The 14,028-nt window shown below is 49.2% G+C and overlaps 1 protein-coding gene across 1 annotated transcript; it reads right to left on the bottom strand.

The window, feature by feature from the left end:
• Nucleotides 1–573: 573 nt before the first annotated feature.
• Nucleotides 574–1,500, bottom strand: LOC311202496 (olfactory receptor 14A16-like; the record flags this gene model as incomplete). The annotated part of the gene is made up of 1 exon (XM_084277081.1): nucleotides 574–1,500. The coding sequence occupies one exon, from the start codon at nucleotides 1,498–1,500 to the stop codon at nucleotides 574–576; it is 927 nt and encodes a 308-aa protein (XP_084133207.1).
• Between the last annotated feature and the right edge of the window lie 12,528 nt (nucleotides 1,501–14,028).

Raw genomic sequence — 14,028 nt, 5'->3', positions numbered from 1 at the left:
GCAAGCAGAAGTAGAAACATATGAGCAAAGTGAAGTGCACATGTTCAGCTACTCTGCTGAAAAGATGTCCTAGACAAGTCCTTGTCATCAGGAGAGGTTGAAATGCCTGAACAATGAGGGAGATGTAAGAGACAGACTAGGGTACAGGTACAGGGGCAGGCCAATATTTCTTCTGCTGCCATGTGTACACTTCCTGGAAACTCCTCTTCTTCTGTAGTGGGAAATCTTCACCATTTCAGACCAGTAATCGAGTCATTCAGCTGATGAAAAGTTGTTTTAGTAAAAAAGAAAAGAAAACAAAAAGAAAACTAGAGAAATAGAAAGAAATATTCTGGCCCTTTGAAGACAAACACAATGCAAGGAGAGTACAGCTTGTCATTACACGATGTCTGGCTCACAGAACATCAGGACATACTGCGTTAGGAATGGGACGGATGTGGGACATGTTACAGCTTAGAAAATCTAGAATGAATAAAAACAACCAACCAAATGGAAAATACATCTAAATACAGACCGGTCCTAAGGTGAGTTACATGGTCAGTGATAGGCAGAAGATGAGCAGTTCACTGCTGCTTAGAAACATCCAGTCATCAGTTTCCACACAGCATCCTTGAGCTCCTGGTTCCTCATGCTGTAGATGAGGGGGTTCACTGCTGGTGGAACCACCGAGTAAAGAAATGACACTAGAACATCCAGAAATTGGGAGTAGATGGAGGGTGGCTTCAGATACGCAATCACACCAGTGCTGACAAACAGGGACACCACGGCCAGATGAGGAAGACACATGGAAAAGGCTTTGTGCTGTCCCTGCTGCGAGGGGATCCTCAGCACAGCCCTGAAGATCTGAACATAGGACACCACAATGAACACAAAACACCCAAAAGTTAAAAAGACACTAAGCACAAGGAAGCCAATTTCCCTGAGGTAGGCATCTGAGCAGGAGAGCTTGAGGATCTGGGGGATTTCACAGAAGAACTGGTCAATATCATTGCCATGGCACAGGGGAAGTGAAAATGTATTGGCTGTGTGCAGCAAAGAATAGAGAAACCCACTGGCCCAGGCAGCTGCTGCCTTGTGGACACAAGCTCTGCTGCCCAGGAGGGTCCCGTAGTGCAGGGGGTGGCAGATGGCAACGTAGCGGTCATAGGCCATGACAGTGAGAAGACAGTACTCTGTGGAGATAAAAAAGGAAAAGATAAAGAGTTGAGCCACACATCCTGTGTAGGAAATGGCCCTGGTGTCCCACAAGGAATTGGCCATGGATTTTGGGATTGTTGTTGAGACGCAGCCAAGGTCGAGAACAGAGAGGCTGAGGAGGAAGAAGTACATGGGGGTGTGGAGGTGGTGGTCACAGGCTATGGTGATGATGATGAGGCCGTTGCCCAGGAGAGCAGCCAGGTAGATGCCCAGGAAGATGCAGAAGTGCAGGAGCTGCAGCTCCCGTGTGTCTGCAAAGGGCAGGAGGAGGAACTGGCTGATGGAGCTGCTGCTGTTGGACATCTGCTGCCATCAACTGTGGAGACCTGTCTAAGGAGGAAAAGGCAAAGTGAGAAGTTAGGGAACTCTTTTTTGACAAAAACCTCTTCCAGTACTAATGGAATACACTCAGATTGACTCTCTGTATTCAGGAAGACTTTTGGAAGGTCCCCTTTTGGAGGTCTGCCTTGTGCTGGCTTGAGTGTGCCACTGCTGGGAGGAGGGTCAGCTGTGGGCTCTGGAGAACTCAGTCCTGCCTGGCAGCAGTCAGTAAATAGAAGGATGGTGTGATCTCAGACTAAAACCCCTGTGGATAGGATGGAGCTGAGGAGTGTTTCTCCTGTCAGAACTCCCTGACATTGCTGCTGCAGTGCCAGTGAAACCTTCCCCTGAGTGCAGAGTGGGGAGAGCTGCTCTGTCCATCAGCCCTGCTCTCAGCTGCCCTGTGCTGGACGGTCTGTGATCACACCCTGCTGTTCCCCGCAGAAGAAACTGGACCCCACAGAGAGCTGAGGAATCCAGTCTCACAGGGCAGAGCTCCAAAACCCTCCTGCAGTCTCATCCCACCCAAGGAGGATCTCAGCTCCCCACTCCCAGCCAGGGACACACAGGGCTCAGTGCAGCTGCCCAAACACAGGTGATGAGTAGCATTGCCACAGCCTCTGTGCAGAGATGTCTCCTGCATGGGGCTCCTCTCTGGGGCACAAGAGTCCCTGGGAGAGCGGTGCCATTGTGGGAGGCAGCCTGCAGCCCAGCAGGAGACCCTGGGAATTCCCAGTCCTACAGATGGGGGTCCTGAAGTGAGGGTCACTCAGTGCCAGCCCCACCAATGGATTTCCCAGAGCGCTAGGAAATGGTGTGAGAAAGGCAACAAGACCAGGAGGAGAAACAGCGAGAAACATTCCCCAAGAGGCTAGAAGGAATGGCAATCTGAGGTTTCTTCTCTCCGGGACACGGACCCTGCACCATATTTCCATGTGTCAGACTTTACATCCACCGCTTCTTTCCACAGTGCGAATGCAGCCATGACCAGGAGAAGACAGCTGTCCTGCCCTGTCCCTCTGATGCAGCAGAAGGGCATCCCTTCCAGGCAGCACTTTCTGGTCCTACAGAGAACCTGTCCTCCTGACAGACCCCACACACTGTCACATGTCCCAGCTTTAGAAGATCCCTCCAGGAACAGAACCTGCATTGCCCTGCACCCACAGACATACCAGGCAGAGTGCTGTGGAGATTTCTCCTCCAGTGAGCTCTCAGCATCCATCAGCTCTCTCAGCTTCACAGGTCTCCCCTAAGTGCCTACAGGCAGTATCCCCAGCGCTGTGTGCTTGGCAGAGGAGCTGCTCCTGGGCAGAGCTGTCTCTCTGCAGTGCTGCTGGGTTTCCATGAGCTCCCTCCATCCCAGGAGCCTGACCCAGCTCAGCAGTCTTGTACACTCGCTCCTGGTGTCTCAAGCCTCATGGGGATCACTCTATGATCTCATCTCTCAATTTTCATTCTTCGGCTGGGGAGAAATCCCTGTGTCCAGCAGAGTCTTTTCTCCTGATCAAACCAGAGCTGGGCAGGACAATCACCTTTCCTTGTCTCCCCATGAGACTGGGCGCCCAGGCAGGGACAGGCAGGGGACTCTCTCCTCCTGTGAAAGGAAGGGTGTCATGTGGGCATTTGGGCATTTCTCAGTGTTTCACAAGAACAAAATCAGGAAAAACAAATCTACAAAGCTCTCCTCTGCAGTTTGGGGACGTGGGAACCAGTATCCAGAAAACATCCTATAGATCAAAAAAGACAGACCTTCTGCTGCAAGGACAAACTGACACCTGGAGAGTTCACATCAGAGCCCCATACAGCCAGTGGCACCCTCAGCCAGCAGGAAATGCACCTCCCAAAAAGGACCTTCCCAATGTCTATTAGAACTGGGAGAGGCAGTCCTTGGGTCTGCAATGAGAATGTTGTGCTCAGTGAAGAGTGCCCCAAGTTCTCACTGCCTTGTTCTCCTTGCAGAGGGCTTCCTGCAAAGAGGCAGAGAATGTCCCATGGCAGCTTCATTCCCCACTTCCTCCTCCTGCCCTTGGCAGACACTTGGGAGCTGCAGCGGGTTTCTCAGTGCTGTGCTGCACACGGCCAATACATGTTCCCTCCTCCTCTGCTAGGGCAATGCTGGTGACCAGTTCTTCTCTGCAGTCCCCCAGATCCTCAGCCTCACATGCTCAGATGCCTACCCCAGGGAGCTTGGTCTTCTTGCATCTAGTACCTGTTTAGTTTCGGGTTGTTTTTTCGGCTGCCTATGGAGCTTTAAGTCTAGGAACATTTTTGGCTCTCACACCTTGTTCTTGGGATCTGTAGCTGGACCTTTAGCATTTTTGAAAATGGATACTGGTAGAACCTAAAAAAGAGGTCAGGCACTGTTAGAACCATTCCCTTGGCAAGGAAAGCCCTGAGCCCCAAGGGTACTGGGGCTGCTAGATGGCTACTGGGGAGGTTTCAGGCCAGGAACATCTTCACCACTCAAAGCTTTTGTTTCAGCTGTACCTGGACATTGAGCTGTTTCTATGGTGGATGCTGGTACAACCTGAAAATGACATCAGGAGCTTTTAGGATCGTTCCCTTGGGTAGGAATAACAGAATCAGAGAATCCCAGAACTTTTTGAGTTTGAAGGGACCTAGAAAGATCATCTAGACAAACCCCTGTGGCCAGAGCAGGATCACAATGGGTGAATTACACAGGAATGTATCCCGGCAGTCTTTGAATATCTCTAGAGATGGAGACTCCACAACCTCTCTGGACAGTCTGTCCCAGGGCTCTGTCACCATCACAGTGAAAAAGTTTCTCCTTACATTCACATGGAACTTCCTCTGCTCCACCTTTCACCCATTGCCCCTTGTCCTATCGCTGGCCATCACACCATTTACACATTCAGAAACATTACTAAGGTCACCCCTCAGTCTCCTCTTCTCGGAGCTCAAGTGGCCCAGCTCCCTCAGCCTTTCCTCATAAGGAATCATCTTGGTGGTGCTGCCCTGGACTCTTTTAAGGAATTCTATGTCCTTCTTAACCTACTAACCATACCCCTTCTAACACACCCCAGAATGCCACTGATCTTCTTAGCCAGGAGGGACATTGCTGGCTCATAGTCATCCTGATGTCCCCAGGACCCCATGTCCCTCTCACCTATGCTGCTCTCCCAACAGGCCAGTCCCCAACCTACACTGGTACATGGGGATGTTCTTCCCCAGATGCCAGACCCTACACTTGACCTTGTTCAATCTCATTAAACTTCTCCCTGCCCAGCTCTCCAGCCTTCAGGGCAGCACAACCCTCTGGTGTGTCAGCCACCCCTCCCAGTTCTGTGTGCTCAGAAAACTTGCTGACTGGACACTCCATTCCCTCATCCCGCTCATCAATAAATACAGTGAATATCACAGGTCCCAGGAGTGACCCCTGAGGGACTCCACTAGATACAGGCCTCCAGAAAGACTCTGTCCCACTGGTCCAAACTTCTTGTCTTCTTCCCTTCACCCAGCTCTCAATCCACCTCACTGCTCGATCTTCCAGACCCCATTTCCTCAGTTTAGCCACAAGGATGCTGTGGGAGACGGGTCAAATGCTTTACTGAGGCCAAGGTAGACCACATCTACTGCCCTACTATCATCTATCCACCTAGTTATATCCTCATAAAAGGCTATTAGATTAGTCAAACATGACTTTCTCTTGGTAAAACCATGTTGACTGCTCCTAACAACCCTCTTATCTTTATGTGACTAGAGACAGCACCAAGGATACATCTTTCCATCACCTTTCCAGGGATGGAAGTGAGTCTGTATTTACCTGGGTTCTCCTTCTTGCCCTTTTTGAAGACTGGAGTAAGATTTGCTTTCCTCCAGTCTTCAGGATGTCCTGGTCCTCAAGGTTACTGGGGCAACTCGTAGGCTTCCTGGAGAGGTTTCAGGCCAGGATCAGCCTGTTGGCTTTCATAAACTTTTTTTGAACTATAGTTGTTTGTTTACCATTTTGAAGGTGGCAGCTGGTAGAGCCCTAAATGGGCATCAGGCAATTTTAGGACTGTTCCCTTGGTAAGGAAAGCCTGCTGCTAATAGGCTACCTAGATAGGATAAAGGCCAGGAGCCTCTTTAAGCTCTTGCACCTTTTGTTTTGGATCTATTGCTGTAGGCTTAGCATGTTCCAAGGAGGACGCTGTTAAAAGCAAAAATAACCTCAGGCAATGTTAGGACCGTTCTCGTGGCTCAGTGTGCCCAGAGATTCAAGGTTACTGGTGCTGTTAGTAGTCTACAAGGGGAAGTATCAGGCCAGGAACATCTTTCAGCCCTCACACCTTTTGCTTGGGATGTATTACTGGACATGGATCAGTTTTGAAGCTGGAGACTGGTAGAGCCAGAAAATGCCTCCAGGAACAATTAGGAAATTTCCCTTTGCATTGAAAACCCCAATCTGCAAGGTTACTGGGGCTACTAGTTAGCTACCTTGGCAGATTTCAGGCCTGGAATGTGTTTTATCCCTTCAAAAATATTTTGGGGAGCTATTGCTGGACATTTCGCATGTTCTAGTGGACGCTGGTAGAGCCTGAAAATGATGCCAGGCAATATTAGGACCCTTCCTGAGGATAGGGTTGCCCTGAGCCCAAGGGTACTGGATCTACTTGTGGGCTACCCAGGGAGGTTTCAGGCCAGGAGCTGTTTGGAAGCTATTGGTGGATGTTTAGCATTTTTGAAGGTGGACACTGGTAGAGCCGCCAAATGGTGTCAGGCATTGTTTAGGACCATTTCATGGCAAGGAAAGCTCTGACCCCCAAGGTTACTGAGGCTGCTAGTAGTCTTCCTTGGGAGGTATCAGGCCAGGAAAATCTTTCCACCCTTGCACCTTTTGTCTGGAAGCTATTGATGGATATTTTGAAGTTTCAACTTTGGAGGCTGAGAGAGGCTGAAAGTGATGTCATCATGTTAGGACCATTCCCTTGGAAAGGAAAGCCCTGAGTTCCAGCAGTCCTGGGGCTGCACATGGGACATTACAAACCCATGCAGAGCTACAGGCTGGAGAGCTGTCAGGCAGAGAAGGACCTGGGGGTGTTGGGTGACTGCAGGCTGAACATGAGCCAGCAGTGTGCCCAGGTGTCCAGGAGGGCCAAAGGCATCTTGTCTTGTATCAAAAATAGTGTGACCAGTAGGTCTGGGGAAGGGATTGTGCCCCTGTACTCGGCATTGGTGAGGCTGCACCTCGAGTGCTGGGTGCAGTTTTGGGCTCCTCACTATCAGAAGGACATTGATGTCCTTGAGTGAGTCCAGAGAAGGGCAACTAGGCTGGGGAAGGGGCTGGAGGGCAAATCCTATGAGAAGCAGCTGAAAGACGTGGGGATGTTCAGTCTGGAGAAAAGGAGGCTGAGGGGAGACCTAATCACTGCCTATAATTACCTGACAGGAGGGGGTAGAGAGGTGGGCAATGGTCTCTTCAGCCAGGTGACAGGTGACAGAACAAGGGGAATTGGCACAAAGCTGTGCCAGGGCAGGTTCCAATTAGATGTTAAGAAAAAATTTTTACAGAAAGATTTCAGGGCCTGGAACAGGCTGCCCAGGGAGGGGGTTGAGTCACCTTCTCTGGGTGTGATTAAAAAAAAGGGTAGATCAGTTACTTAGGGACAGGAATGGATGGACACTATGATCTTAAAGGTCTTTTCCAACCTTGTGGTTCTGTGATTAATTATAGAAAACACCATGCAGGTTCTCACAGAACTGCACAGCTCAGACTGCACAGCTCAGAGCTGTCCTGAGGCTGGAGAGTGCCAAAAACTGTGCGTCCTGGATCTCTACAATCCTCCCCAACAACCCTCTGTTGAGCATGACACAATTGAATGGAATACCACTTTGGCGAGTTTGGGCCACCTGTCCTGGCTGTGTCTCCTCCCAGCTCCTTATGTGCCCCCCACCTTCTTGTTAACAGAACAGTATGAACAACTGAAAAGTCTCTGACTGCTTGGCAACAACTAAACCATCTGGGTTTTACCAGCACTGCTCCCATCCTAATTCCCAAACACGGCATTCCATCGGATACTAGAAGGAAATTAACTCTACCCTGCTTAATGGACGCTTAATGGACGTGGGGAAGGCTGCCTGAAAGGAGAGTGTAGAGAGGTGGGAGATGGTCTCTTCAGTGAGGTGACAGGTGATAGGATAAGGGGAAACAGCCTCATGTTGTGCCAGGGCAGGGTCAGATCAGATGTTAGGAAGAAATTTTTTACTGAAAGTGTTGTCAGGGCCTGGAACAGGCTGCCCAGGTAAGGGGTCACAGCACTGAGCTTGACCAAGTTCAAGAAGCATATGGATGATACACTTAGTCCCCTGCTCTGACTTGGCTGGCCCTGTGTGGAGCCAGGAGTTGGACTTGATGATCCTTATGGGTCCCTTCCAGCTCAGGAGATTCTATGATTCTATGACCATGTCTGAAATCAACACTTAGCAGTGAATCTGCACATCAGCACTTGTGATTGCTCTCTAGATTTCCCTTCCACTTTGACCATTCAGACACCTCTCAACCATCCAGCTGCTGCTCTGAGTTTCAGGGAGTTAAACCCTTGCCTTTCTGGCAGTTGTCTGACTCATTCAGTCTTTAGTCAGCTCTTGAGTTGTGGTGATTTCACAGTCTTCTTCCTCATTAGAACATCTCTCACAGGGTTAAGCTTTGTGGCAGGTGAACCTCATTGGGGCAGATGGCACTTGACATAGAGTGAGGAGTGTTGAATTTAATGGTGAATCTTGTCAGGTTTCTTCTGCTGGTGGGAAAATAACTCCCTGTGTGCTGCCTGTGTGCAGCCAGTTCTCTAAGGAAAGCAGGGGAGCTGGTACAGAGGGGCTGTAATGCCCCACTGAGGAGTGCAGCAGAGAGACCTGATGTAAGGACAAGGGATGCAAGTCCCAGTTGGCTGGTGAGAGTCATGGTGGGCTTGTGGAGATGTGCAGCAAGGCTGTCCCCACTGCACCAGACATCAGGGGAACTTTTTTTGGAGCAGTCCAGACCTCCATAGGAGGCACCCTGGATCAATCTCAGTCAGAGGTTGTCACCTCTCCTCTACAGTGAAAATAATAACCTTAAAAAGAAATCAATTTTACTCTGAGCTCCCTTTGAAACAGCTTCAATGATCTGTACATCTCTTGAAGACTTAAAGATAATTACATCAAGAGACATAGCTCGTTAGGGCTTCCTTTTTATATTTAATGAGCCCTGGGGTGCATTTGGTGCTGAGTTCTTGAAGCTCAGGTACTGAGAGGAAATCACACAAAAAACTCCATGTCAAAAGTAGAAGCCAAAGTACCTGAAGTATTAATGAGTCCCGCTGAGAGCCATTGCTGGCTGAGCCTCCCCAGGGACTCGTTAGAACAGGTAATTGGAGGCCACGTTGGCTGGTAGGCAAAGGCAATGTACAAGCAGCTGAGATGCTGAGCAAGCCCTGGGTTGGTTTGATGAAGCAGGAAGGCCAAGCCCTGACCCCCACCTCCAGCTAGATAGGTCCTGTTCCTCAGGTATTGCTCAGGCTCTTCCTGGGGCACCGTGGGGTGTGTAACATTTAGGGAAGAACAACAGGATGAGAGTTTCTCCTCATTGGTGGTCCAAAGCCCAGCTAGAAATTCATCTGTCCTCCATTTAAATAAAAGAAAGAGCAGGGAGACCCTCCATCCCCTATCAGATTCAGGAGGAAACATTGTGGAAATATGAGGACAAAGCTGAGGTGCTTAATGAAATCTTTGCCACTGTCTTTAGTAATAGGAGCAGTTGTAGAGAGAGAATCCAATTCCCTGAGCTAGGAGACAGGGACAGGGACAGGGAGCAGAATGAGCCCACCTCAATCCAGGAGGAGATGTTCCTGCTGCACCACAGAGATGTGCAATGATCTGTGGGGCTGAATGGGATGCAGCCAAGGGTGCTGAAAGAGCTGGCAAGGGGGGTTCACCAAGCCGCTTTGCGTCAGTCCTGGCTGACTGGAGAGGTGCCAGAAGACTGGAAATCAGTCAACATAACCCCCTATATAAGGGGAATATATAAGGAGGATGGTCAGGGAAATTACAGGCCTGATAGTTTGACTTCAGTCCCAGAGAAGCTGATGGAGCAGATCATCCTGAGTAGCATTATCCAGTTCATGAAGTAACCCAAGTGATCGTGCCCAGTCAACTTGGGTTCATAATGGCAGGTCCTGTTTGACCCACTGAATCTCCCTCTATGACAGGGTGACCTGCTTCTTGGAGAAGAGAAAGGCTCTGGATGTTGTCTACCTTGACTTTAACAAGGCCTTGGACACATTTTCCCACCACCTTCTCCTAGAGAAGCTCACTGCTTGTGGCTTGGAAACTGTGGTGGTTCAGCCGCAAACAATGGCTGAGCACCACATGCTTCTCGCTCAGTCATGGAGTAGAAACAGACAGAGCCTCTGTGGGTTGGGATAGGGACAGTTTACTGACAAAAGCACCATAAAAGGGGAACAATAACCGCCCCAAATGCACTCACACCCAGCTATAGCACAGAGGGTACCTTACAAACCCAACAATAACACAGTGCTGCACCATGCCATGACCACCCCTCCCCAGCCAGTCCCTTTGACAGTGTCCTGATTTCAGCTGGGGTGGAGTTAATTTCTTTTCTAATAGCGGATGGAATGCCATGTTTGGGAGTTGGGATGAGAGCAGTGTTGATAACACCCTGATGTTTCTGGTTGTTGTCAAGCAATCAAGGACTTTTCAGTTGTTCCTATTTCCCTACTAAGGAGAAGGAAGGGGACACAGCCAGGACAGGTGACCCGAACTGGCCAAAGGGGCTATTCCATGCTGATTACATCACGCTCAGCACAAAAGAGGAGGCTGGTGGGAGGAGGAGGAGGCAGTTCCAGGACGTGCAGTTTTTGGGGGACAGTCGGGTTCCGGGACGACTCTGGGCTGCACGGCCTGAGTTGTGTGGTTCAGTGAGAAACTCCATTGTGTATCACCAGTTTCATGTATTTTGCTACAAAGTCCTGTTATCATTGTTATATATCTCTTTCTGCTATTCTTGTAAACTATCCTTATCCAACCTGCAGGGTTTTGTTTCCTTGGTTTTGTTGCTTTTTTCCCTGTCCCTTCCCTCCCACTCCTGCCCATAACCTCCCCCATCACCACCTTTTAAAGAACAAGCGACTGTGTGGTGCTCAGCTCTCAGCTGGGGCAAAACCACATCTACTAAAATCCAAAACAAACCTATTCTTAAAGACATGAAAATTCTTATATTAAAGTTATAGCACTTGTCTCTTAAGTTAGAACACCATCAATATATTCAGCATGATTACATTTCATTGAATCAAAAGGGACAGAAATACAATGAAGAAGATGATAAGTTGGTTGTTTAGAAACATCCAGTCCTCAGTTTCCACATGGCCTCCTTGAGCTCCTGGTTCCTCATGCTGTAGATGAGGGGGTTCACTACTGGTGGAACCACTGAGTAAAGAAATACCTCTACCAGGTTAAGTGGTCTGTGGAGAGTGGACAAGGGACAATGGCTTCAAGTTGTAACACAGGAAATTCCACACCAAAATGCAGAAGAAATTTTCACAGCAAGGGCGACAGAGCCCTGGGACAGGCTGCCGAGGGGGGTTGTGGAACCTCCTTCTCTGGAGATATTCAAGACCTGTCTGGACACCGACCTGTGCGATCTGTCCTAGGGAGCTGCTTTGGGAGGGGGGTTGGACTGGATGATCTCTCCAGGTCCCTTCCAACCCCAATTCTGTGAATCAGTGAATCTGTAAATAGGGAGGAGATTGAGGATAGCAAACATGTCAGTTCTGACAAACAAGGAGTCCACTCCCAGGTGAGGGAGGCACGTGGAAAAGGCTCTGTGTCATCCCTACACCGAGTGGATCCTCAGCACAGCCCTGAAGATCTGCACATAGGACACCACAATGAACACAAAACACCCAAAATCCAAACAAGCTCTGGCAACATGTCCTGGTTTTGGTCAGGATTGAGTTAATTTCATTTGTAACAGCAGATGAATGCTGTGTTTGAGTACTGCTGATAACACCCTGATGTTTCTAGTTGCTGTCAGACAGTCAAGGACTTTCTCAGCTCTTCATGAGAAAGGAGGGGCGAAGCCAGGACAGGAGACCCAACTGACCAAAGAGAGTATTCCACGCCAATCACGTCCTGCCCAGGATATCGGGGGCTGATGGGAGGAAGGCCGAGGGCGGCTCCGGGACGCGCGGTTCGCGGGGACGGTCGGGTTCTGGGACGGCTCTGGGTGGCACGGCCTGAGCTGTGGGTTTGGTGAGAAACTGCAATGTGTATCAACAGCTTCATATATTTTTGCTTTGAAGTCCTGTTAGTATTGTTACATGGTATCTTTCTGTTATCTTAGTAAACTATCCTTATCCCAACCCACGGGCCTCTTAATTTCTTGATTTTGGGGTTATTTGCCCCTTCCTCTTCCCTTTCCCTTCCCTTACCTCTTCCCACCCCCCTTCCCTTTTCCCTGCTCTTTTCCTTTAAGGAGCAGGCAGCTGCGTGGATCTCGGCTCTCAGCTGGGGTGAAACCACGACAGTCTTTTTGGCGCCCAACGTGGGGCTCGAAAGGTTGGGATAACGATAGATCTGACCCTGACCCGATTGTAATTAAGACAAAGTTGTGATAAGCACTTTGGTTTAAGCCGTCTCTGGTCACGATGCTCTGGTATTTATTCATAAGGCTGTACTCACAGCTGTGTCAGAAAAAAGCACTCTCTGCTGTATGCAATCCTAGCAGGATCTTTTAACATCTTGGGGCTGCGGCTCCTGTTTTCGTTCCCGTACCTCCTTTTGGTGTACTTTATGACAAGTTTATGATACAGTGATATCGATGATCATGAACTTGTTCTGGTACCTGTATGAGATTTTGTTGCCCTGTCCATTCTTTAGACAGGGAGGAGTTAATAATGGCAGCTGCTATGGTGGGAGTACAGAAAGAAATATCTACGCTGCTTTCTCTTCCTTTGGGCTAAATACAACAGCTCTGGGAACAGCTTTTGAAAGTTTCCAGTATCCCTGGGATATTCAAACAAGCATTGTGCTCTTTGAAGGTTTGGTGAACATGGTTCAGCTTTTGTTAAATATTAAGCAAAGGTTTATGAATACCACTCAAGACTTTTCTGCGAGGCCAGATAATCATGAGTGGCAGGGCATGTGGCAGAGTGTGGGCAAGTACCTAGGCACTGTCTCATGCCCGATGATTTGGAGTTTCACCCCTGAACAGTTACAGGACCCTGATAAAGTGACTGCATATCTGAAAAGAAATTGCTGTAAGTTTCCCAGAGATGCACAGCTTACTGCACTGTGCTGGGCCCTGGCCACTATTTACCAAACACTGCTTGATAGCAGTCAGCACTGTCAGGGGGAAAGGAAGGAAAACAGACCAACAGAGACTGTAGCTGCTGCAACCCCTATGGTTGGCAATGCAGCTACTGTAACCAATGTGACTGGCACTGAGGCTACTGCAACCCCTGTGACAGGAAATGTGGCTGTTGCATCCTGCCCAACTGATGCTGCAGCTACTGCTGCCCCTACAGCAGATACTGCTGATAAAACAAAAAATCAACCCACACCAGTGTCTGTTGCTCCCGTACGAAAGAGGAAACACACAAAGAAATAGGTTCGTGTAGTAAAGGATGATGACAATGAAAATGAGGTGGGGTCATCTTGAGCATCTCAGGATGAGGCGGGGCCAGAGGTTGTTGTCACACAATCCCTGACCCTCAGTGAGCTGCGTGAGGTTCGAAAAGATTTCAGTCGCCGCCCAAGTGAGCACATCATCACTTGGTTGCTCCTATGCTGGGATTGCGGGGCCAGTAGTCTGGAATTGGATGTCAGGGAGGCCAAGCAGTTGGCATCCCTAGCTAGAGAAGGAGGCATTGATAAGGCAATTGGGGAAAAGCCTGAAATCCTCAGCCTCTGGAGGCGACTACTGTCAAGTGTGAGGGAAAGGTATCCCATAAAGGAATACATCACATGTCAAACACCCAAGTGTAACAACCTAGAGGCAGTTATCCAGCACCTGAGAGAATTAGCTGTACGGGAGGTAATTTATTATGATCTGGACAACTCACAGCTTCCCTCTGATCCTGATGATGTCCTATGCACTCCAGATATGTGGCGTAAGGTGGTACGAAGTGCACCAGCAGGGCACACCAATTCATTGGCAACAATGGACTGGAGTGATGTATATACTGTATCTGAGGTGTCCTGCCAACTCCGGAGATATCAGGACAATGTTTCCCTCTCTGTGATCGCAGCAGTAGAGAAACTGGTCAAGCGACTTGATGAAAATGTGTCCATCTCCCAACCCGTATGCAGCCATGTTGCAGATATTGAGAGAAAGCGTACATCATCCCAGAAGGGAGGATACAGTAGGTACACACCACGAGAGACGCTGTGGTTTTACCTGCGTGACCATGGTGAGGACATGATGAAGTGGGGAATGCAGCCCACCTCAGCCCTTCAAGCACAAGTAAATGAGCTGCGAGGTAAAAGAATCGCACAACGCGATTCTGCCAGGAA

The sequence above is a fragment of the Gallinula chloropus genome (genome assembly GCF_964237585.1).
Source record: "Gallinula chloropus genome assembly, chromosome: 30".
Classification (NCBI taxonomy): Eukaryota; Metazoa; Chordata; class Aves; order Gruiformes; family Rallidae; genus Gallinula; species Gallinula chloropus.
This window is presented reverse-complemented; position numbering and strand designations above follow the sequence as displayed.